This window comes from Mus caroli, chromosome 4, assembly GCF_900094665.2.
Source record: "Mus caroli chromosome 4, CAROLI_EIJ_v1.1, whole genome shotgun sequence".
Classification (NCBI taxonomy): Eukaryota; Metazoa; Chordata; class Mammalia; order Rodentia; family Muridae; genus Mus; species Mus caroli.
This window is the reverse complement of record NC_034573.1, coordinates 19502229-19526332: the sequence shown is the minus strand read 5'-3', so window position 1 is coordinate 19526332 and position 24104 is coordinate 19502229. Positions and strand designations below refer to the sequence as shown.

Here is a 24104-nt window from a genome sequence, read left to right as displayed (position 1 = left end):
TTCCATCCCAGAATAAAATACTGATTTAGGCCATAGGGAGTTTTGTCCTCATTGTTTGTTTAAAGCATTATGGTTAAATACATTAAAAAACCCTTTAAATGAACTCTCTTTACATACATTTAGTAACAATCAAATCTCTTGTCCATTCCAGAACTTTTTAACACATTATGACATAATAGCTCTTTGAAGAAAAGTATAATGACTTCTCAGGAAATTGCCAAAATGTCCATATATCTAAAAATCTTGCCTAATTGTACATGATTCCATTAACGCATAAGGACACGTCTTTGGGTCAATTTAGTTAATTTAAATAAAAATTATAATTTAAAATAAAATCTAGGTGAAGTCAGAACACTAACATTCTAAGCATTCCATTCTATCCTGAGGGCTGGAGGGTTGTTGTTGTTTTTCTCTATACAAATTACCTTATATTTAGTTATCTGTTCATAAAGTATAAAAGCATACTACTTGAGCCAGATATAATCAAATGCTACCTTACTTTCCAAATAATTGTGAGAGCAAGAAAAGTTTGTGAACATTCAGTGTTATGTCTAAAAATTACCTTTTATTTTAAATAAATAAGCATTTAATTTTTCAGTGATTAAATACGCAAGCCAAACACACCCAGTTTAAGCATGCCATTTGTCCCATCATATGTCTTAATGAGTGTTATAAAGCAAGAGACTGTTATCAAGAAGACAGAGGGAAATACTGGCAAAAGTCTGCAACAGGAGAAAGCAATGAGCAGTGAACAGCTAATGCTGACCTGCAGCGGCATCTGCAAGCTGGGAGAGAGGCACAACTTGTGTCATTCTCTGACTCTTGAGAAAGGAAAAGAAATGCCTCCACAGTGCACCAGCGACGGCAGCCAGGGGGCGCTCTTTAGCCGATAATGAAGACTGCACAATTAGGTCCACATTCTCTCTTTGAAGTTCCTGACACAATTGCTGATGAACACTCCTGAAAAGAAATAAAAATATATCTAACACTCAAGAAATGAAAACAGACTGTTTTTTAACACATTTTTTTTGTTTTTCACATTTATATCCTGTGAAAACCGAAGGAGCATTTATATAACTGAAACCTTTTTGCCAAGGCATAATATATTTCTTGTTATTTGAAGGATGAATGAAGAAGGCATATCAAACACCATGAAGTTAATGTTAATTACTAATGTCAACCATTAATTATATGCTTTTTTAATATGTCAGGTCTAAATGAGAAACAGGCAACTTCAGAATGAGGTTCTGCATTTTGCAATTCATGTATGTCAAGTGATTTTACTTAGAATCTAAGCATTAAAACAGTTTTTTAAACCATTTTCTCTTGAGGGTTTTTCAACAGAGATATATTGGGAAGAAGGTAAGAAGAACATTTGGTTCAGGTAGGGTATATCCAATTGAACATTTTTTCTTGTGTAAAAAAGCAGGCAGCTTTGTGCTGGCATACAAAACTATGGAGTCTTGGCTACTAGAACCCAGGAAATAATTTTCACAGACAATAAAATATTCTGTTCATTAACAAAGCATAATTTAATGTGTCTTAAATTCTGATTTATCATTAACTACTTTTTGTTAACTCAAAATTTAAACATCTTTGAAACCTAAGAAACATAGGTGCAGAAAATTGAGATTCCCAGGCTATCTATGCAAAGAAAGAACTTCTCAATGATTGGGAAGAGAGGCATTTACAAAGCAATCCACTCAGAAACAAATAAAATGTCATGTTAAATGTAGAGTATGACTATTTTCTGTGTCTGATTCCATCAGTGCCACACCAACCTGAAGAGCAGAAGTAACTGTGGATTATCATCCTTCTCTTTGCTCTCTGCAGTTACACAGAAAGCAGAGATGCAACAAAACCAAACCAAACCAAACCAAAGAAGGCCCAAAGCTTCCTTTGTCAGAAATTGTTTTCAACTAAGGAGAGTACTTTACAATTCAGTTAATTTTAAGGTAGCCTTCTTGATCTTTCAAGCAGTTTATTTAGGACATGTACCTAAAGTCAGTCTACAAAGTGGTTATAAGACTACATTCTGTCACATGACTATATACCAGGGAGTAAAAATTCAAAGTATAAATTACATAATATTGGGAAATTCTGTCCCTTTACATTGTATTTCTGCACATCACGGGACACCACTTAATCTTACTAAAAGTACATTAAAAGTGTACAAATGCCTTGGGAAAGAACAAAAAGCTATTCTCTCTTTTTTTAAAATTAAAAAAAATTACTAGATATTTTCTTTATTTACATTTCAAATGTTATTATCCCCTTTCCTAGTTTCCCCTCTGAAAATCCTCTATCCCCTCCCCCTGCTCTCCAACCCTCCCATTCCCATTTCTGGTCTTGGCATTCCCCTATACTGGGGCATAGAACCTTCACAGAAGTAAACTGTTCTCATTAAAACAAAACAAAACCCCAAAACTAAGTATCTATTATGTTTTCCATATAAAAACATTCCCGAGATGCTCTCAATTTACATTAGAAGCTAAAGACCAATTTGGGTCCAGTAGCTTAGAATAAAGGGAATGAGGCACTACTAGAATTCTTCAACTGCCCCTGGTAACACAGAAAAGATCAGGAATACTTTTTATTATTATTATTATTATTATTAGGTATTTTCTTCATTTACATTTCCAATGCTATCCCAAAAGTTCCCCATACCCTCCCCCCAGCCCCCTACCCACCCACTTCTTGGCCCTGGCGTTCCCCTGTACTGGGGCATATAAAGTTTGCATGTCCAATGGGCCTCTCTTTCCACTGATGGCCGACTAGGCCATCTTTCGATACATATGCAGCTAGAGTCAAGAGCTCCGGGATACTGGTTAGTTCATATTGTTGTTCCACCTATAGGGTTGCAGACGCCTTTAGCTCCTTGGGTACTTTCTCTAGCTCCTCCATTGGGGGCCCTGTGATCCATCCAATAGCTGACTGTGAGCATTCACTTCTGTGTTTGCTAGGCCCCGGCCTAGCCTCACAAGAGACAGTATGCACTGAAGTCTAACCAAAATAATGACACCTTACCCTGGGTTTTAGTAGTTTTTTTTTTCTTTCAGGTATAGATTTTAAATAATAATAATGTATGATTGCAAGCCATTTTTTTACTCACTCAAACCTACTCCCTGTGAAGGAGTAACGTCTCTGATCAGTTTCTCTCTGCAAGCTTCCCACCTACTTTGCTTGCTGGGCACACCTGTAATCTCTGCAATGAGGAGGATGCAGCAGAGGGACCATGAGTTTGAAGCTATTCTGCCTATACTTCAATATCTTACCTCAAAACATGAGTGGATGAGCGGAGCAGTCTTCTAGCCCTCTCAAGTAACAAAACAAAAACTTCAAAGAGGATTAAAGAATTATATATAAGACCTAAAACAAACTACTAGAAGAAACAGTTCAGGACACTGAATAGTCAAGGAGCTTTTGGATAAGGCCCCACCCCTCCCAAAATATAGGAATCCAAAAATAAGACAACTGGAATATTGAACTAAAATGCTAACTACTACAGAGGAAACAGTCAAGTTAAAGCAATTAGAATCAGAGAGAAAATATTTACAAACTACACATTTGAAAGGGGTTTAGCATGCAATCCAAAAATCTCATTATTAACAAAACAAAAATCACTTAAAAATATTTCAGACATGCCTCAAAAGACCACATACAAATAACTAACAGGCATATGAAAAACACTCAATATCAATAGTCATCAGAGGAATAAAAACTAAATCCACAATGATATACTGTGAGATGACTCATTCTAGTTAAGAATGGCTAGTATCAAGGAGGAATTGCAAGGGAGAAATATAAAATGGATTTGAAAACGCATAAGCATAGATGAAATTCTCAAACAAACGTCTGTTTTAATGTAAAGTTTTATTTGCAAGGCATCTCTTTCTGCTATTAACTCCTAAGACAGGGAAAGATATTATTGTAAGTCTGTACAGCAAAATTCAGTTTTGTTTTGTTTTTCTACTGGACCCTTACATCTCCATGATAGACAGATATAAACTACTATTTATACTAAGAGTACACCCTAGTTTAAAAGGTGGTTCTAGGGTATTAAACAAAGGAAGGTAATGAGCACTGGTGATAATGTAGAAACATAGGAGCCTTTTTACCCTGTTGGCAGGAGTGATTATAAATTAGTTCAGTCATTATAGAGGTCCTGAAAATATTAAAGCTGAAATGGCATATGATCCAGCAATCCCATGCCTGGGCATGAATCCAAAGGAAATGAAGTCTGGATGTCAAAGAGACATCTGCACTCCCATGTTTCCTGTAGTATCACTTATTATTCCCAAGAAATGGAAACAACCCTATTTGTCCACCAAGTGAAGAGTGAAAAGAGAAAATGGGACCTATATATATGATAGAATATAACTCAGCCATAAAAGAATAAAGTTCTGGGTCTTTAAGATGGCTTGGTTGGTAAAATTCTTGTCCAGTGTCCCAGTTTCAATTGCTGTGATAAAACACAAGTTGGGAGGGAAAGTGTTTATTTGGTTTACACTTCCACATTGTGGTACATCATCAAAAGAAATCAGGACAGGAACTCAAAGAGGGAAGGAACCTGGAGGCAGGAGCTGATGCTGATGACACAGACATAGGGGTGCTGCTTACAGGCTTGCTTATCACAGCTTGTTCAGCCTGCTTCCTTATAGAACCCAAGACCAGGATGGAACCACAAATCACTAATTACGAAAATGTCCTACAATTGGATCTTATGGAGGAAATTTTCTCAATTGAGGTCCCCTCCTTCCAGATAACTCTAGCTTGTGTCATGTTGACATAAAACTAGTGGCACACCAAGCAAATTTGGAGAGCCAAGTTTGGAGCACTGTCCCCTACATAGAAGACCTGGGTGAAGGATCATGCATCTATAGTATTAGCACTGGGAAGAGTGAGACAGAAGGATCCCTGGGACTTGCTGGCCAATCAGACTAGCTGAGTCAGCCACCTCTAAGTCAATGAGAGACCATGCCTTAACTAAAATGAAGAGCCACTGAAGACGCCTAACGCTGACCTCAAGCCTTCATACATGGATATTCATGTGTGTCCATCAACCTACTTCTTTCTTCCCTCAAAAATAATGAAATTTCAGACAAACAGAGAAGACATTAAGTGAAATAATCCAGGTATAGAAAGGCGAGTATAAATTCTGCTGTGCTATGCAATGTAAGATGAGTATACACAATAATTATGTACTGTATATTCCAAAAGTTAGAGGCTTGTGACATAGCTCAGTGGTAGAGGACGTGCTTAGCATGCACGAGGCCCTGGTGTTAATCTCTACTAGGACCCCCACGCCCAAAATAAAAAACTATTCTAAGTTTGAAATACTTTGAACATTATACCAAAAGAAAGGATAAATGTCTGAAGAGTGAGATGTGCTTGAGCTGACTTGACCATTACGTAACATATACATGCATAACAACATGTTACCCCACAAGATGTATAAATACCATGTTTTGACATGTCAACTAAATAAAGAAAATCTAAGACCCATGAGATGGCTCATCACAGAAGATGAAGCTGACAGCAGAAGAGTCAAACAATACATCCAAAGTTCACATGGTTAAGGGCTGACCACTGAAGCCTAAACCTGACACTGAAGAAAGATGCTTCCTTTACAACATACATGTTTTTAAATGATTAAACATTAATTGTTGTTGTTGTTTCATCTTATGTGGACTAAGGAAATTTCAGCAAGGAAGAAAAGATCTAGGAGAGACAAAGGTGGCCCTGAGCTTTGAAACAAATAGCAGAATTCCATATTACCTAAGAGTAGAAAAGATGTACTCAAGGCAGTACTGAAAAGGACAACAGATATGACCCACCTTTTACCTCTGCAGCAAAAAATGATGACACAGCAGGAATATCTACTGGTTACCTCAGGGATATGACTCAGAGATCTGAATACATAATGGTAAAACACAAACCATTATGTAAATATCCAATGCTGCCAGGGTGTATTCCTTTCAAGGCAGAGTGAGTAGAGGAAAGATGGGGTCTAATTAAAGCTGAAACACTGACCCCCACAAAGCATGTTAGAGAATGTGCATCTGAGTACTGCACACTGAGAAAGCTGCATAACCAGAACCTGCAAATGCTCCTACTCAGAGCTCCAGTGTCCAGACTTACTAGGTCTGTTGCCTTCCAGGGGAATTAATATTCGATCATAATGTCTCCATCCCCGAGGGAATCACAGTGAAAAAGAGGAAACGGCAAGCATCGGACATTATGGAGGCTGAATCAAATGTCTGCACATAACCACCAGTTCAAAATACCTGTGCAGTCTTGGGTAATTTTTAAAATCAAAGTTTCTGGAATGGAAAACTAACTATAAAGGAGTAGTGACAGTGGAACATTGGAAAGTGCAGGCAGTTTATAAAGGAAGCGCCATCTCTAGGCCCACTGTGAAGGGAAACACTGTAACTCCAGATGCCACAGGCATCTTCAAACCTTCTACCTTCCACCACCGTCAGGGGGAAAACAGGAAGCCATTTGCTGCCTAAAAGGTAAAACTAAAACAAAAAGATATAAATTTCCTCAACCCTTGGAAATTTCTTTGAGTAAAGACAATTTTCATATAGGTTAAAATAATTCTGATACACACATGTGGAAGTGTAATAACCAGACCATCTTACATTATAAATAATAAAATATAGTGTCAAGTTACTCAAATTGCAGCTTTCATAGTAGAAATAATAGCAACACCTAGCATTTAATAGTGTTTACTTTGAGCCTTGCATTATGTCAACTATTATTTCTCATCCTGTGAGGCAGAAACAGTTATTATTCAAATCTTATAAATGAAGAATTGAGACAAAAAGAGAATGTGCTTGTAGCTAGTTGTGGCAGAGCAGAGCTGTGTGACTTGGAAGAAATGACTTCCCAATTCCTGCTCTACTGAGTGAAGAGCAGCAGTAACTAACGGTTCTTACAGCCACCTAAGGGAGTCTTGTAAGTCACAAGTCTTCACAAGTCCACGCTCTTTCACACCCACTATTCACATTCAGTTCTGCTGTCTTGACTTTTTCTCACACTAAAGGGATTTGCACATGTTGTTACTCAGTTCCCCTTCCCCCACCATCCACGATCTGTTTTCTCGTTTTCATCTGTCTTGATTCCACATGTCCCACCACTCCCCAACCACACCGAAGTGGCAACAAACACAATCTGTGGCTCTTCTCTGCATTCTTCCCTGGTAACTTAGCAGGCCTGTGATAAACTGGTCACACAATAGATTACTTTTTTGGTATGCATTGATTTCACAATTTAAAGAAATGTATTGTGTTTCACAATTTAAAGAAAAGAAAAACTTTTGATGAAGCTCCTACCACAGGACAAACATGACACAGTAATGTGATGGGTAGGACTTGACAGGAAATCTGCAAAGGCTGAACGATTCTTTTAGCTCTACTTCAAACATGGTGACTTTAAAACTCTGCATTAGTGTAAAACAAAAACAAACAAACAAAAACCAACAAAACACTGTTTCAAATAACTGAGTAGAACTACTCCAAGTATCCAACTGATTAGGTGCTGGTAAGCAGAAAGACAATGAGGGTCCTTCAGATACCCTTGGATGCGTTTCTCAGTTCCATTTCTGTGAAATGAAACTATTAACTGCTTCACTACACAAAAATAACATACAACCTAAGTCCCAAAGTTTTAAACCTGGAAGTAACCTTAAAAACTATCTAATACAGCAGTTCTCAATCTGTGGGCCATGACCTCCCTAGGGGTAAGAGCATTGGAAAACACAGGTATTTATATTGTGATTCATAACAGTAGCAAAATTACAGTTATGCAGTAACAATGAAAATAATCTATGGTTGGGGTCACCAGAGGACCTGTATTAAAGGGTCTCAGCATTAGGTAAGTTGAGAACCACTATCTAATACAATCCTGTCTTTAAGATCTGGAAGTGGGGAGGAGAGAGCAACCTCAAATGCCTCTAGGTAAACAGAAACTTTCACAGCCTCTGATAATGAGGTAACACAGTTTCAGTTCTGTTCAGAATACCTGTGCAGGCCAGGCTATGACGTACAAGTGATAAACAAGAGACCAGTCTTACAAATCCAATCCTGGAGTACTTTACAAGTACTCCATGGAGCATGGGTGGATGATGAGATCAAAGCAGAGCTATGACTGCTTTGAGCAAACAGATTCTATAGAGAAGCAGTACCAGCTATAAAGTATACAGTGAGTGACATACAACAGATGACTTGGGGGAAATAAAGGGAGCTCTGTGGTCTGTGAAGAAAAGTGTATAAATGAACACTTGTCTAGGAAGAAGAACAGATTATGACCTAGAATTTGGAACTCAGTTTTTCATTCATTACACAGAAATATAAAGTCCCACAATTATCTACAGAGCTGGTAACCTATCAAATATGTGAAAACAGGTATGTAGCATGTAAGTCAAGACAGCTTGTAGTTCAGGTATAACTCTATTGCTTCAATTCCTAGTGAGTGTAATTTAGTCAGGAGAACATCACTGAAAAAGTATAGGTCCGGAGACAGACATGCCAGAATATAGCACTTCCTCATATAAGGAATATTTCCTCATTCCTTCTAATTATTAAATAAACCTTCCTTAAAAGTTAAATTAACCACTCTCCTTTTCTTGTTGTTTCTTGGCCACAAAGTAAGCACAAACGTTGGATGTGGTTAATTTTATTGACAAGTTCTTTATAAATGTTTAAATAACAAAAACCTGAGGAACTGTTATTATTAGCCAGCAAATTCCAGATGACTTATAATCTCTGCACTAGTCTTTATCTAAGCAGTTTTAATTGCTCTTGCTGACCTTATTTTATATTGAAAACTCTAACTACAGTAAAGCACAGACCAGACTATTCTGCACATGTGCAACAGAACCTGAACTGAGACCTATGCAATCAGAATAGATTCCATGTTCCCAAATAAAAATCATTTTTCTGTGGTTTCTCAAATGCCGTTTTATGACTGAAATAAGTAATGCATATTTCTAGTGTTATAATACTGTATTTGTTTATATACAAAACTATTAAAAGTAGCTACAAAGTGGAATATGAGCAAATCCCTACACTAGATGCAACATTGCAATATACCAAAAGTTAAAATTCATGGGGATTATACACTATTTTATAAGGATATCAAAGGTTAAGGACGTGATAATTTAAGCTTTTGCTAGGGCCAGATGAATTAATCTGCAAGGATGGAAACAACAATGCAAGAAAGAACTAAGAGCCCAATGCCAATGAATCAAGCATCCTCATGTTTCTATACTTGGATTCATGGGTTCAGTAAGTACAGTTCATGACTGCTTGGCTCTGTTGCTTTAGCAGGAGGTGGAATATCCCGTCATGGCAGGAACACAAGGCAGAGGAGGTCTGTTCTCATAGTGGTCAGAAGCGGAGAGAGACAGACCTCAATAGTACTGAATGATGAGGGCAAAAGCTCTAACTCTCAGTCTTTGGGGTATACTTCAAATGCAAATTTCACCAAAGACTATGGTAATAGGCTCTAAGATTTCATGTAGCAAAACTGGCTGAGTACTTAAAATGGATGTTTAACCATCCCCAGCTACTACTGGTATAAAAACATGAGACTGTTTCCCCAAGGAGGTGGGAGGTGTTGAAGCTAGGTCTAAGGAAGAGGGCTGAATAAGGATCTTTACAATGTCAATAGGAACATATCCTTAAAAGGGATTAACAAGACCCTGTCCTTCCTTTTGTGTTTTTCAGCCACAAGGTGAGCAGTCTGGTTCCACTACAAGCTTTTGCCATAATGTATGTGATATGTTGTTCTGCCACAGGCCCCAAGCAATGAGGCCCTGTGATTAGTGACTAGACCCTCCAAAGGGCTTAAGTTTACTATTTAGTTTTAAATTATGCTTCAGTAGTAGAAGTTTGCAGGGTCCTAAAAGGTTGTATTTTCCAACAAGCAGATGTTAGGCCACAGGCAACTCCTCTCTTTCTTCAATGTTTAAACTGGGAACAGTAAGAGTACCTTCAGGAATAAACTAGATAATAAAGTCAAGCACCTATAATCAGGCAGGCATTCACATGCACACACATGTCTGTATGCATGTGCATGTGTGTGTACATCTCAGTAAACCTGGATTCTCTGAAACACAGTAATTCTTCCCTTATTGAGAAGGTTCTGTTTATTTACTACCATAGATGAAGAAATGGCCATGCAGCTAATAGCCCCATTGCTGATACTTAGTGACAAAGTCATAATTCTCAACAGGAGGATTTCATTCCTCTACTGCATATGTGTATATAAAAACAAATTGTACTTTGTTCAACGATTTGTTTCACCAACTCACAAAACATACATGTAAGTCTGTTTTACAATTTATAAAAAGAAGACCTGTATCATCTAGTCAGATGAAAATCAAGAGAGGAGGAAGGTATATAAAATCTAATCAATTCCAATTCAAAAGAAATTGCAAATATTCTTAGAAGGCAGGATACAAAGCTAACGGGACAACATTTGTGGCGTGTGGGTGTTTCTAGGCTGTTGAGAGAGGGTGACTCAAACTAATAGTCAACAATGATGAAAAAAACACCTTTGGAAAGTTGACATTTGAATAGAGCACCCAAATGAATAAAGGGGGCATGCCATGGACACAAGGGGGAAGAACACTGCAGAGAGAAAGACAGAAGCACTGAGACGTTGAGCCTTGCATGGACAGAGTCAGAAACAAGGGACCCTGTGGTTTGAAGTACAACACGAGACAGGACAGCAGATACTAGGTTGGAGATCATGTGAAGTCTTAAAAAAATGATGGTAAGAATCCTGTATAAACTCAAAAGTAAATGATAAGCCACAAACTTAGAAGTGTAATTTATATATATCTTAAAAAAGAACATGTAAAACAGGGTTAGAGGGAAAAATGACCATTCTGACTATTACAGTAAAATAAGTAAAAATGGGATACCATTTGTTCCATCATGTCAATCACTGTCTGCATTCAGAAGGAAAAAAAAAAAAAAAAAAAAGAGCTATGTAAACACTTTAACTTTGTCTCGAGTAGAAGAGTGAATTTAGACACCAGAATCATTCTGTCCAGCAGCTAAGCTCACAGATACACTCCAGAATCTAGTTACATGAGACACTTGATAGAGTGCTAGCATCATCCATAATGCCTGCATTCAAGAAATGTACACTTAAGATATATACAAAGGACTATGATCTTAAAAAGAATTAGGAGTGTAGTGACTGCTTCGTGGAGAGGAAATACCAGCACCATCATGAAAGTTGTAGTAACTGAAAAAAAAAAAAACTTCAGAAAAGTTCAAAATATTGAAAAAATATTAATAGGATATTAGCCCAGAAGCTTGGAATACCCAAGATACAATTCGCAAAACACGTGAAACTCAAGAAGGAAGACCAAAGTGTGGATACTTCGATCCTTTGTAGAAGGGAGAATAAAATACCCATGGAAGGAGTTACAGAGACAAAGTCTGAAGCAGAGACTAAAGGAATGACCATCCAGAGACTGCCCCACTTGGGGATCCATCCCATAAACAACCACCAAAACCAGACACTATTGAGGATGCCAACAAGAGCTTGCTGACAGGAGCCTAATATAGCTGTCTCCTGAGAGGCTCTGCCAGTGCCTAGAAAATACAGAAGTGGATGCTCACAGTCATCCATTGGGTGGAACACAGGGTCCCCAATGAAGAAGCCAGAGAAAGTACTCAAGGAGCTGAAGGGGTTTGCAGCTTCATAGGAAGAACAACAATATGAACTAACCAGTATTTCCAGAGTTCCCTAGGACTAAACCACCAACCGAAGAAAACACATGGTGGGACACGTGGCTCTAGCTGCATATGTAGTAGAGAGGCCCTTAGTCCTGTGAAGGATCCCCATTATGGGGGAATGCTAGGGCCAGCAAGAGGGAGTAGGTGGCTTGGTAAGCAGAGGGAGGCGGAAGGGGATAGGAGGTTCTCAGAGGGGAAACCAGGAAAGGGGATTGCATTTGAAATGTAAATAAAGAAAATATCTAATAAAAAAAGAAGAATATGAATAAAGCAAAGTGACATGAAACTGTATACTATTTAAGGCAGTGACTCTCAACTTTCCTAATGCTGTGACCCTTTAATACAGTTCTCCTAACATTGTGGTGACCCCAACCATAAAATTATTTCATTGGTACTTCATAACTGTAATTTTGCTACTGTTATAGATTGTAATAAATATCTAATATGCAGGATATCTGATAGGTGACCTCCAAAGGCATCAACAACCCACAGGTTGAGAACTATTGGTCTAGGGAATTACCAACAATTTGGTACTAACATGACAAATGGCAGTGGTGAATGACAGAAACTTAACTGGAATATTAATGGAATGCAGGGCAAACTCTGGCTGCTATGCACATCAGGTTAGATTTGTCTGCTACCAGAATACTGTGCAGTTAACATATAAAGACATAGGGTAATCAAATGATCCCTTTTATGAGTAATCCTACAATGAAGTCCATGTATCCTTGCTAAAATACAGTTGTCCCAATAATCTTTGAGATTTCAAAAGTTTGTGTTCTCAAAGCTGGAGTTAAGTAATAAACAAGTCATCAAGGTCAAAAAAATCAACCCAGACAAAACCACCTTACACAACCGATATCTCATTGTAATGCAAGGATCTACTCATTTAGATAGCTTGCTAAATGCAAAGGCTAATTTTGCAATGCTAGTAGTGGGTGCTCTCTACTATATGGTCTTGAGTAGAATGAATACATTTCTCTATTACTATCTTTCTGTTATTTTGTCTTTGTAGTAATAGCTTAACTTATGTTCATATGTAAACTCTGGATGTAACAAAGAAATGGAGAAAAGTGTTATATGACATTGTAAGGTTTCTGTTTTTATGTTACTTTAAGATGTGTCAAGCAATTGTTATGAATTAAGGCAACAAGTGATCTCTAGATGAAGTTCTATGAAATAAATGTAAGAAACTCTTCAGGAATGTGACATTACATTATGACTTGTGGATTGCTAAAGGGAGCCCCCAAAACAATCATCACTAGGCCATGGCAACTCATTTCTAAATGCTTTCAACTAGTTTTGTTCAGTTAGGGGTTCAGTTTCTATGAACTCATTCTCCAAACTTAATAGCAAGGTAATAGATGAAAATAACAGAGTTTAAGACAACAGCCTTCTAGGTGAGAGGTCACTTTTCAGGTTCATCTGCGTCTAGAACACAACAGTACTTAGATCACCAGTGAAGAACAACATACATCTTTGTTCTTGTGGGTTGAGGGTAGTCATAAGTAAGACCATTTCTGTAAAACAATATTTACTATTATTATTGTGTACGTCCTGGGTGTGCTGTGGGCAAACATGCTATAAGAGGACAACTGCGGAGACCTCTGAACAACTTTGTGGAGTTGGTTCTCACCCACCTTTATGTGGGTTCTAGAATCAAAATCTGGCCGCCAGGCTTGTGTGCCTCGCTATCTCACTTGCCCTTTCTGAAGAATAGGAAAATAAAATGCATTCACCTTTAATAATACATCTAAAAAGTAAAGGGGGAGGAACTTCCAGAAGTTTAATGACCTGTAGGATTTTGTGCAGAGAATAAATGCACTGCCTATACAGAAGCCAAGGAAATGGAAGATGCTGAGCTGACTAAGGTTGTTGTTCCAGTCTTAAGTCAGGATAAAGAGTATGGAAAACAGCTGTAGAAAAGGAAGCACTCAATTCTTTTTGATCATGTGATCACTGTTGATTTGAATGAAGTCATCTCAGGAACCAAATTAGGTAAATATCCCTTCTGGCCTCACCAGCCAATTGAGAATTTAAAATTGAGTTCAGGGGGAGGCTTTGGACAAACCAGCTGTCTTATAAAAAATAATGGTAGAGTGCTTTGTTACCCTCTAATGACATATGGGATCATTCCACTATATCTTTAGCTGACATTCCCTGATGAGGGAACATGGTTTGTTTAATAAAAATTCAGGAGTCATTTTTTAAATTTATTAAATGTACTGAAATATTTTTGGTCACCTCTTATACAAATAAACTAAGACTAAATTCTGTTTCTAAGACTTTTCCTAATTGGTGGGAATATATTTCAAAAAAGGAAAGGGTCTAATGGTAATGCCGACTAATTCTTAACTACATCAACTAAAGTGGCCCTATCGCAGTAAAATTTCATCTATAATTTATCTTAATGGATTGGGTGTATCAATAAATATTGAAAATGTCCGGTCTCTTTTTCCTCCCTCCATTTAAATCAAATCCAATTCCATGTCAACAGATTGTATGGATGTATAATTACAATATCTAATGCAACTGGGAAAGCAGTGTCCTTTGATAAATAATTTTCTAAAACCTTTAAAACATTCTGCGTCCTCAGTACTTCTCTCAGATTCAAGAAAACCAGTAAATTATAGGAGACACTATTGGCCACTGCCAATTGTTAATGGATTTAAAAAACCCTATCATCAGATCCAACAGTGACAAGTAGTTTGGATTACAAGTCAGCCAAGAAGGAGTCAAAAAGAACATAAGTGATGCTTCAGAAAGGTTTTGTAGAAAAAGTGTAAGCAAATTCTAGTGGAAATAACAATGTCACCAGTATGATAGAATGTCCAACTAGGGCATATAATAAGCTTTATCCATCTATACTCCCTTGAGATTATGACATTTTATATGTGCATAAACATATATAGCTCTTGTCCCTCTTCTACCTTCTAAGCACGAAGCAAATAATTTCTCGTCATTTACCAATCCAATTTCTCTTCTCCCTTGATTTTACATTTCTTCTAGAGTACCTACTATTCCCCAAAACCCATCTATAGCTTTAATATACAAAATACAGCAATTTAAAGTTAACTTTAATTCTAAGCAGAAAAAGATATGAAAAATCAAATGTATAAACTTAATCATCAAAAAGGCAGCTCAGATTGACTTAGAATGAGGTTATATTTAATTGTAAAGAAACTTCACAATTTTAAATTACTGTCATTCAAGACACTTAGTTACACAAACAGTCCTCTAAAGAGATGCACTCTTCACTTTTACTGCAGTCCTTTACAAGAAAGGAAAGGATGGGGAGAAAGCTTTCCTAAAAGATTATCCATTAAGTCAATGTGCTGTGAGGTTTATCATAAAGCTCTGGGATTAGGGTGGAGAGCCTCAAAGACTTTTATTATATCACTAATTTCCTTTTATAATTCTTCAGCAAATGAACCTTTTAACTGGTTCTGCACGCTTAGGGCTTGAGATATGCTATTTGTGCATAGCAGGGGCCATCTGCATGGAACCAATGAAAACATGAGTCTGTAATTTTAAAGCACCCATTTCATGATACAAGCAAGCAAACAAACAAAACCATGCATATACTGAGGAAAGAACTACTGAAGTGGCCAGGCCTGGGGGCACACACCTTTAATCCCGTACTGAGGAGGCAGAGGCAAGTGGATCTTTGAGTTCAAGGCTAACCTGGTCTACAGGGTGAGTTCTAGGACAGCCAGGGCTACTCAGAGAAACGCTGTCTCAAAAAACAAAACAAAAGTAAAAGATTTGTGGTAAATGGAACCAACTAGAATATCACCAATTAATTGAACATGAATGCACAGCACTTTAAGAGAAGATTCTCAGGCAAACAGATGGAACTGGAAAGGTAAATATCACCTAAAAATATAAAATTTTAATTTCTCTGCAAACTTTTGTCCTTTTTTAAGGATTAAGTTTCATAAAATTTCATGAACAAAGTGAAAATACTTGGCAATATATTTTTCTTTTCCAGAGACAAAGTTTTTCTATTTGTAACAGAGACCTCACTGTTCTGGGACTCAGTCTGTAGACCAGGCTGGCTTCAAAGTCAAAGACCCATCTGCCTCTGGCTACCAAGTGCTGGGATTAAAGCCGTACACCACCACGTTGGTTCACAAAACATTTTTAAAAAGTGTCCATTATTACAATTCCAGTAGGACACCCTACCCTCCAAATTTACTCTTATGAGAGAAAACTGTTTACAGTGAGTTGCTGTTCACCACTTTGATAAAGCTTAGAATATTCGGAGGAAAGTTTAGTAAACATAGAAAGAAAAGGTAATAAACGATAATGCAACTTGCACTGCTTATAATTATTCTGAAAGGAAAAAGTCTTAATTATGTAAATAACAAGACAATAATAACGTATTTTCAAAGGCCATCCTTTGTGAAATTGTCTTTGTGAAAAAAGTAAATATTGAATTAACAGTTTGTTCTCGTAATTCATTGTCTTGCAGAACACGAGGTTATATTAGGCTCCCGTCACCCCTACTTTCAGCCTTCCTGGTATCTGGTAATAGAGACAGTGGAGCTAATTTTCTGTCGTTCTAGAAGTACTACTGGACTGCTAAACTTTTATCATCATCACCTCTGAAACACAGTAAAAATCACTGTGAGAACCAATGGTTTATTAGATGGACCTCACCATCAACAATGTCAACCCTGCCTGCTTGTATTAACAGGAAAATGTTTTACGAGTTCCACCACTCGGCATCAATTTAACTCTAGCACCAGCTCCGCTATAAACTGTGAGTGTAATTTATATGGTGACCCATGTGCAGAAGAAGCAATATCTAGGTGAGACTTCTCACAGCCTGACAAAATGCTTTGATTTGCGCCATTCAGAGGATTGAGCAAAAAGTTTAAGCAATCACCACCAACAGCTTTTATCTCCAAATGTGCTAAAAATTTATTACTGAATGAGTGCAGCCTATTGCTTTAGAGCCTGGCTTGATAGAACAGAGATGATTGGATAAATATTACATTTCAACCGGTACACATCTTGCCCATTAGGTTAAATATTGGACAAACTATGTGTTTAAGATAAGTATCGGTCTAAGCTGATTCCATCACACAGTACATTTTGAAAGTCTCCAAATGTTTCCATAGTAACATTTTTTAACGTTCCTGCAGCTGAGGATACATGTTCCTCACCAATTAGGAGAAAGAAAACCCAGGAACCTCTGTACTCTTCTTAAACAATCTATTTTGTCTTTTCCTTAGCACTTGCAGTTATCAGTATTTACTATCTACTCCTATCTAGGAAGTGTCCTCTCAGACTGGAAGGGACATAAATAGAGCTTGGCCATAGATCCTAAATAAAAGTTTATCATTCTGGCCTTCCTAAACATTTTAAACTACAGTTGAGTCTCTCAATTACAATGCTTGGGATCTGTGTGAAAACATCAATCTTGCTAGCTCCTATGATTTTCAGGCATAGTTCTATACTTTGAGGCACGTGCCTCTGTTTAACTACAATCTGTCAGATGAGTGAGATGTGAAATTTTTCACTTTAAGGCATCGTATCAGTGATCAAAAATTTTTGAATATTGTTGTATTTTGGATTTTTTGGTAGGGATGGCCAACTCACAGGATAAATTTCACACTCACAGCTTCCCCAGTACTTTTACTGCTACAGATTCAGGGAAAAGTACTCATGAACTTATCCACTTATCTGAGAACATACACCTCTAAAGGTAGCTCTGCAAGAGGTGCTTGGGAAACTCCAGTCAGTAAAGTGTCTGCTGTGCAAACATGAAGACATGTGTTCCATTATTTACATCCACATAAAAGAGCCAGGCATAGTGGCATGCATTTAAAATGCCAGTGCTGAGAGTGTGGAGACTGGAGGACCCCTGTCTTGACAAACTAGTGTGCCTAATCAGCAAGCCCCAGATTCCAGGGAGAGACCTTGTCTAAAGAATCAAAGTGACTGAGTCCTCAGGAACCATGCTGAAAGGTGGCATCAGCTTTCCACTGACTCATCTGCATCACTGAGGACTTGCTAGGATTGCTGCATGAAGCTTTTAAACACCACTTTAAGATCAGGGCAAGGATCCAATGCATATAATCTTCAATGCCTTTGGGCTCCTTATCAACTACAGTAGCCTTAACTAACCTGATTAATTCAGTGTTACTTTCTAAAATTTTCTAATGTAGTTTGATTAAATTCTGCAAGGTAAATATTACTTGTTTAGTAATTAAAAAAAAAAAAACTCCAAAGATTGAATAACTTGACGAGTAAAAATGGAAATTGAGTTATTTATTAAAGTTGCCTTTACAGCACCCCAAAACCACCAACTTCTTATATATTACAGAAATTTACTATTAACCAAGACATACCACTAGATAAAAATGATCACTCATTCATAAGTTTTATTTTCCACAATGAAAGCTTCCAGCCTGGTAGGTAATACAAAAAATAAAATATTCCATGTAAAATGGATATAAAGTAAAAACTTTTATTTAGAAATAAGCTATCTCATATTCCATTTACAAAGCCATGTGTTATATATCACTACTAGAAGACTTAAGTACTTAACTTTCAATGCCCAGTAAGATCTCTTAAAACTGTTTTTCTTATCTTGTTCTTTAAAATTCAAAAAAAAAAAAAAATCCCACTTGACTAAAAACGCAAAACAGGAAGGCTGTCCCTTCTAGGGTTAACAGATGCTTTTTGTAAGATTTTAGGTAAGATTAACCTTTTGCTCACAATAGGAATGGTTATTGGCTTTATTTTTTTTCACTGTCTTTAACTCAGGTAAAAATCAATATAGAGCGAGACAAAGGGCTCTAGAGGGTCTGGCAATACCAGCTTTTGGTTTGGCTCCTGCACAATTCTACAGCATGCTGAGGCTGGGAAGGATTAGCCTGCTTGTGTTGAGTAAACCGATGATACTCAATAAACAGTTTCTGTTGTAAACCCCTTAGGACGTGCAAAGCCACACTAGTTGGCAATAGACCAGATAAGCGGCAGAACCAGCTGTAATCTCATTTAGACCTGAGCTGATCCTCCTGTCCTTTCATTCCACAGGATCAAAGCAAACCACTGAGGAGGCAGCTGTATTACAGCAGCCCAGCTTGCCGGATGAGGCAAACATTTCATAAATTCCACTCCTTCAAGCAAGTCTCTACTAATCTACCCAGAGCTGGGACAATCAATGAATTTCTGAATTCATTAGACTGGTCATTATAGGATAACCACTTTCTCTTTGGAAAAAAAACTGTACATCAAGTTTACACAAAGGCTGCTACTTTGAACATTCTGGGGGGGGGGGTTTGTTTTTGTTTTCCCCTGAAAATGCCTAAATGTGCATCCATAATATAAAAATACAAATAGTTTAAAATTCCTTATGATGGTAAATTTCTCTATATAATATAGGCGAATATCACTCAAATATTGCAAAATCATAGGAGCACCTCCTTTCTTGAGGACACGGGATATGATAAAACCTACTGACGCTCATCCAAACTGATGTTCAGAAAACGTTTTAGGAAAAGTTTTTGCAGTCTATTAAAGATTATCATAAAATTCTTTAACTATTACATTAAACAGAACACAATTTTAATGTATTCATAATAATTGAAGTGTTAAATGTCTCAAATTATCAAAGTGTTTTGTTACTCCTACCCCTTTCAATTGGACTGACACTTTAATATTGGATATGACTAAGAATTTTTTTTCTTAAAAAATGTAAATTTCAAGCTATGAACCTTTAAGGAACACTCAAACACAAGAGAATAGTAATTGGATGTAAAGAGACAGATGTCAGACGTGTCACAAATCACTCTGTAAACACTAAAGAGCTCTCTACTCTGCTAGGCTAGGAACAGCAGCACTGTAGGAGAAGCAAGTGCTGAACTCAATGCCTCAGAAAGCTGCACAAGACCCAGTGAGGGAGCTGGAAAACCTGAGGGTTTGGGGAACACTTATGTTCTGAGTACCACATCTTACTTTAGATGTCACTGAAAACATTTAAATATTCTTAAGCTCAAAATGAATAGGCCATGGTCTAGATTTGGCTAGCAGTAACTTAGCCTTCTCCTTCTAGTAAAAACTACTCATTTATAAAAGACAGAAACCTTGATTCTCTTAGGGTTCAGATTCCCATGTTCTGTTTTATTGTTTCTCTATAGACTCAGAGTATTTGTTGTGCTTCTACAGCAAATGGTGTAGTGACAAAGTTTCTATAAGAAAATGGAATGAGGATTCTTAGTTCTGAAAACCATAGACAAGAATGCTTGGTACACATCACTGTAGACAACACTCCAAAGTTATTATGCATTCTGATCCTTCTAACACCAACAAGCCTTACATTTATTTGGCCAACTTCTTTCCTCCATTCTTCAGATGTACAAGAGTACCATTTAACATGATCACACAATAACAGTAAAAGCGAAAAATATCAAACCTTAACTCTTCTAATATTTGCAAAATCCAGACCCTTGTAGTAATAACACGATAGGAAACTGCAAAACTGTGTAATTATACTTTAATTGTATTGTGAGGCATGCATTAATCACAAAGTTTAAGTACTAAGCATAGAATTATAATAATTCTGTAAAACAAATTGAAGCTAGCTAAGTAGGTCAGAACCACTAACATGCAACAGGAGACCTCTGGGAATTTATCAGTTAATGGCTATTTATGTGCAAATGAGTGCCCTCCAACCTTCCAAAATCCTGTGTAGCTGAAGGGTATTTCTGCTAACCAGGAGCACTGCTTAACTGCAGAAGCATAAATTAAACCATTTTATTGGAACCATTTTTAATTCTTCACTTTCCTTTTCCACTTTCCACTCTTTCTAGAAGCACAATTTACAGAACACACTTAACAAAAGGTCGCTGAGCAGTTTTCAAAACTGATCTCCAATTCTTGTTTTGCAGGACAAAAAAATTCAAGGGAATTTTTATCTATAATAATTTGTCTTAACCTATCAAAGGTAATTAAAAAGGGGGCAAAAGTTTGTTAAGAAGAGCCTTCAATCTGATCTTTTTCAAATGAGAATTAAGTATTTAAATGTTTTTGAAGGGAATATACCATGATTTAGGCTTGAACATCTTTCATGCCATGAAGGCTTGCTTCCTGATTGCTGGTGTTACTGGAAGAGATGGACTCTTCGTCAGGCTTGGGTCACTGGTAGTATGCTTTGCAAAGCTAGGTGGGAGCTCTTAACACCCTAAGTTGTTCACCTGGTAGCCACCACAGAGAGCAGCTCTGTGCTGTCACGCACCGCTTCTTTGCTCCAGTCTTAGACACACACTAGACAGACAGCAAAGTAGCCGTGAACCTGGATGCACGCTCTCTCTGTAGCTGTTTTCACCAAGCATTTCCTCAGTGACCCAAAGCCAACACGCGGCAGCGGAAAGAAGAAAAACTTTCAATCTGATATATATATAAAATCAAAAGCTAGTAAGGTCACATTACCTAGAGTTTATTAAAAAATTAGTACATAGATGAAGAAGATGAAGACAAGGAAGAAGAAAACCTGGGTAGTGTCTTTTAGGTCTTAGATGGAACAATTTTACTGAAAATCACTTGTCAGAGATTGAATTTTGTGATAAATTATGTTCCAATTGTGCTAATACTTTCTTGGAGCTCTTTCTCTCCACCATTTACTCAAAATAGAAATAATCTAGTGCTAAATTAAAGACCAAGCCAAGAGACATCTTTAAAAGTATATTCCTCAAAACAATGCAATTTGAGATCTTCAAAATAAAGGTAAAAAAGGAAATGTTTAATGGAAATACTTCAAGATTACAGGCAAGGTAAGTTTGAAGCGCACTCCGAAAAGATGAGGGAAAAAGGTTCCAATCATTTTTCCCTCATTAACTGTCCCCTAACTATCCTAATAACTGTCTGCTGTAAGTAGATTAGAGCCGAGGAAATCACTGTCTCAAGTCAGCTTTGAATTGCTGTGGTTTAGAAACAAGTCACTGGTAGCCTCGGTGGCACCAAGCACAATACTGGCCGATGTTTTTTACGGATAAAAGAAAAGGCAGAACTCTGGTCAAATGCCATGTGTCAAGTTTAAATAATTCACCTAAGAATTAAGATGTCCTGCTGTCCCTAAAACACGTTACAAGTGACTACTTTAGAAAGAAAAATATTAAGTACAAAATTTTAAATTGTCATACAAATAAAACTATCAATAAAAGGCCACTATCCTATCTCCAAAGGGTATTTTCAAAGTGATAATGACCCCGAGGGCTCATGTGAATATCTACCTTCTCTTTGGGTTGGAGCTACATAGTGGTTGCCTCAGTTTTCCAGTCACTGGCTGGGTTTAGATCACACCTCTATGCACTGCCCTAAGTCTTAATTAACCCTGCTAGGAAATGGGACCACCAGATACACAGCTTGATGGGGTATCAAAGTTAAGAAGTATATTAGACTATTGGAGTACCTACACACACACAGAAAAATGTGTGTTACCTAAAACAAAAGAAAGAAAGTAATATGGGAGCACATGAGTCAATGAAAATTGCAACCTCTTCCTATATACAGATAAAATAAGATAATGACATGCTTAGGATGAAGAGGCTTAGACAAATCACTAAGAGCCTCCTAGAGCATAGGAAGTATTAGTTAAACATAAGTAAGAAGCATATTTAAGTATAAAGACTCAGAGTTACAGCAAGCGTGATGGTACATCACTTTAATACAAACATTCAGGAGGCAGACAAGGGAATTCTGTGAAGTTTGAGGCTACTCTCGTCTACATACCAAGTTCCAGCTCAAAACTCTATTGAGACACTGTGTCAAAAAATTAGTTAGAATTTTAAAATTTTCTATATTATTCAAAACACATCTTAAACATTCTGTGATAGTAGGGAACTAGCCATCATCTTGGAAACATTGGGGGTTTTGTTTTGTTTGTGTTTATTATTATTATTCCTTTATTACCTGGGCTTAGTTACAACTTCAAAACCATCTTTTTGCAGTTTAGAAATGGTTAACACTTACAAATACACTTTTATTTGTCTAGCCTTGATAACCACAGTGCCTTCCTGCCATGCCCCTTGTCTCTATATTTCTATATTCACATGTGTTTCTCTTACAATGCAAGAAGATCAGGAACTGGATTAACAAAGAATGTAAGATTCAGTGGTGTAGAAATACCTAAGTTGGTTTCAAGGACTTTAAATGCCATAATCCTTTTATTTTCTCTCATTTAACTTTGTAGCACATGCCCCCCTCCCCTGCATTTTTAAAAAGACTCATTCTTAATCTTATGCATCTTCCTGCTTGTGTGTGTCACTGTGTGTATGTGTGAATGTGTCTGTTCCTGCCACATGCATGTGGGTGGCCAGAGGCCAGAAAGGGGCCTCAGCTCCCTCAGCACTAGAGTTACAGGTGGCTGTGACCCACCTGGTTCTGGGATTCAAACTTAAGTACTCTGGGAGAGCATCAAGTGCCATAACCACTGAGCATCTCTGCAACCCTACAAAGCATCTCTTCAATGAGTCCAGATATGGCTGTCAAGACATTTATCTTCCCACTATCTTTCACCAGTCAACCTAACTAGTTACAATTTATAATTGTGTCTTCAAATCTCTTTTCCCCAAAGCAAAAGAAAATGAGAACTCACACTGCCTCAAGTCTCTGATACACAAGAGGCCTAAGCAAATAAGCTGGTTTCTAATGAACTAAGACATCATCAATGTCTCTATCTGAAAACATCCTTTAAAAGTGGCTGTTCCAAAATTCCTTAAATAAATTCTGTAGGTACTGAATAGCTCATAATAACTAACTACTGACTAACGTAAAAATGCTTGATGATACCTGGATCATTATTAGGTCTTCTTGCAGACTTCCTCATATCATTATCTCTTGTACATTTATTTTATAGAAGTAGCAAAAAATGAGAAACAGTTACACACAAGTAGAAGACAAACTAAATCTGAGTTAAATTTAACTGTGGTAGCAGTGTAAATCATATTGTAGTCATCAACTCTCAAATAAAAACCTCAAAATAGTAGCACATTCAATGTAAAGCTGGTTATCTGCTCCTCATCCTTCAGTCAGAGGAGAAATATGAGATGTGGCCTAAGGCTCCATGGTATAAAGTAGGCACAAAAGATCACTGCATATCCTACCTCAATTTACTTCTTCATATAGATTTACCTTAGCCTTAAGCCAGTAGCCTCTTTCCTAAATAAATGTAAATACTGTATTAATAGCTACTTGAGCAGATGAAGAAAGTATTTAATATCAAAGACCATAGCTAATATGAACAGGCAGCAATTTTAATCTATTTCTTTCACTTTGGTTCTTTATATTAAAAACAGAAAAGCTGAAATACCAGTTTGAATAAAGAATTTT

At 37.2% G+C, this 24104-nt stretch overlaps 1 protein-coding gene across 1 annotated transcript in view; it reads right to left on the bottom strand.

The window, feature by feature from the left end:
- Positions 1 to 24104, bottom strand: part of Mms22l (MMS22 like, DNA repair protein) — a 104441-nt gene that overhangs the window by 30394 nt on the left and 49943 nt on the right. The window contains exon 14 of the mRNA XM_021160342.2: positions 767 to 960. Within this exon, the coding sequence (XP_021016001.1) occupies positions 767 to 960 (194 nt within the window). The remainder of the gene's footprint in view (positions 1 to 766; positions 961 to 24104) is intronic.